At 38.2% G+C, this 2,694-nt stretch overlaps 1 protein-coding gene across 1 annotated transcript; it reads left to right on the top strand.

Annotated features, from left to right (window-relative positions):
* Positions 1-1,454: 1,454 nt before the first annotated feature.
* Positions 1,455-2,408, top strand: LOC127031791 (olfactory receptor 11A1-like). Its single transcript, XM_050918826.1, has one exon. It carries the CDS (start codon positions 1,455-1,457, stop codon positions 2,406-2,408), a length of 954 nt encoding a protein of 317 aa, XP_050774783.1.
* Positions 2,409-2,694: the final 286 nt, after the last annotated feature.

The raw sequence follows: 2,694 nt of genomic DNA, 5'->3' as shown, positions 1-2,694 counted from the left end.
GGAAGGCACTTCAGATTCTTAAATCTTGGGTCAAGTGCTGTAACTATCTTTAGAAATCTCACATTGGTGCCTTCTTTGTGTTCTGTGAAATCTGCAGAGAAAGTGTTCTTAAAATGAACATGCGCTGAATCATCATCCAAGACTGCTCTAACATGAAATATATGGCAGAATGCTGGTAAAATAGAGCTGGAAACATACAATTCTCCCCCAAGGAGTTCAGTCACAAATTTAATTAACATATTTTTTTTTAACCAGTGTCATGAGCTTGGAAGCATGTCCTCTGGCATGATGGCTGAAGCATGAAGGGGCATATCAATGTTTAGCATAATTGGCATGTAAATACCTTGCAATGCCAGCTACAAAAGTCCCATGTGTACACCTGTTTCACTTTCTGGTGACATTGTAAATAAGAAATGGGCAGTATTGTCTCCCATAAATGTAAACAAACTTGTTTGTCTTAGCAATTGGCTGAACAATAAGTAGGACTGAATGGACTCGTAGGCGCTAAAGTTTTGCATTGTTTTGTTTTTGAGTGCAGTTATGTAACCAAAAAAATCTACATTTGTAAGTTGCAATTTCATGATAAACAGTACTTGTAATAGGTGACTGAAAAATACTATTTATTTTATTTTTTAAATGTAAATATTTGTAATAAAATAATAATATAAAGTGAACAGTGTACACTTTGTATTCTGTGTTGTAATTGAAATCAATATATTTGAAAATGTAGCAAAACATCCAAAATATTTAATAAATTTTAATTGGTATGCTGTTGTTTGACATTGCAATTCAAATGGCAATTAATTGAGACTAATTTTTTGAGTTAACTCAAATAATCTACAGTCCTAGTAGAAAAGTGAACAATTAACAGTTTTTCTTCTATTTGGGTGAGCTGAAGGGGAATCTGTATCCCAATACCCTATGCTAGTGGTTCTCCACCTTTCCAGATTACTGTATCCCTTTCAGGAGTCCGATTTGTCTTGTATACCCCAAGTTTCACTTCACTGAAAAACTATTTGCTTGCAAAATCAGACATAAAAATATGAAAATGTCACAGCACACTATTTCTGGAAAATTGCTGACTTTCTCATTTTGTGTGTTTGAAATTGTAGTTTGTACTGACTTCACTAGTTTTTTGTTTAGCCTGTTGTAAAACTAAGCAAATATCTAGATTAGTTGTTGTACCCCCTGGAAGATTTCTGCATACCCCCAAGGGATTGATACCCCTGGTTGAGAGCCACTGCCCTATTCAATATCTGGGTGTGAAGCAGTCCCTTGACTGACACAGAATATAAACTCCAATCAAATTTGCTATCTCAATTTTTATGGAAAAAATGGAAAGAAATTGACTGAGTTTTAACTGTATAGCAACCCCCCTGAATGATTATTGCTTTTTCTCAATCACCAATTACATCACACAGAGAATGGCGAAAGTGGAAACCTACACACACCTCATGGAGAAAGGAGAAGGGGAAAATCAAACATCTGTCACAGAATTCATCCTCATGGGATTTGGGAATCTTCCTGAACTGCAAATTCTTTTCTCCCTGCTGTTTCTAGTGATCTACATAGCCACCATTGCTGCAAACACTCTCATCGTAGCACTAGTTGTGACTGATCAGCACCTTCACACCCCCATGTACTTCTTCCTCGGAAATTTGTCCTGCTTGGAGATCTGTTGCAACTCAACCATCCTTCCCAGGATGCTGGCCAGTTTCCTGACTGGGGACAGGACCATTTCGGTTACAGGCTGCATTCTGCAGTTTTATTTGTTTGGTGTCCTAGTGACCACTGAGTGTTATCTGCTTGCTGTGATGTCTTATGATCGATATTTAGCGATATGTAAACCCCTTCACTATGTCACCCGTATGAATGGTAGGTTCTGTATCCAACTGGCAGGCGGATCATGGCTAAGTTCATTCATAGTTCTTACCATATTAATGTGTTTGGTGTCACAATTAACCTTCTGTGGCCCTAATGAAATTGATCATTTTTTTTGTGACCTCACCCCAGTGATTAATCTCTCCTGCAGCGACACCAGTCTGGTGACTCTGGCGACCCTCATATTCTCCTCCATAGACACTGTTCCCCCATTTCTGTTGACCCTGACATCTTATGTTTATATTATCTCCACCATCCTGAGGATCCCTTCCACGTCTGGGAGGCAAAAGGCCTTTTCCACCTGCTCCTCCCACCTTACTGTGGTTACAATCTTCTATGGGACCTTAATGATTGTCTACATGTTACCAAACACTGGTGCACTCAAAGCCCCGAACAAAGTGTTTTCTGTTTTCTACACGGTTTTGACACCCCTGATCAATCCCCTCATCTACAGCCTGAGAAACAAAGAGGTCAAGGAGGCACTGAGGAAATTTCTGCAGAAGTATACAGTGTTTCAGAGACATTGATTGAAATGGGAATAAATCAAATCATTAGCCAAAAAGGAACCATCTACATGGTGCAATTTTTTTTTATTTTTAGAGTTGTATTTATTTAGATAAACAATGGCAGATCCTCAGCCAGTGTCAATTTCTAGAGGGCCATTCATTTCTACAGTGCGATGCAATTTGAACCAGATCATTATCTTCCTGTAAATATATATATATTTTAAACCCCATTCTGAGCTCCAGCTGTCTTTGCCTAAATAAAAAATACAGTCAAGTGCATGATGGGAGATTAAAGCATTCTTTTTTT

This window comes from Gopherus flavomarginatus, chromosome 11 (assembly GCF_025201925.1).
Source record: "Gopherus flavomarginatus isolate rGopFla2 chromosome 11, rGopFla2.mat.asm, whole genome shotgun sequence".
In the NCBI taxonomy this organism is placed as follows: Eukaryota; Metazoa; Chordata; order Testudines; family Testudinidae; genus Gopherus; species Gopherus flavomarginatus.
The sequence above is the reverse complement of the archived record's forward strand: the minus strand, read 5'-3'. Positions and strand labels throughout refer to the sequence as shown.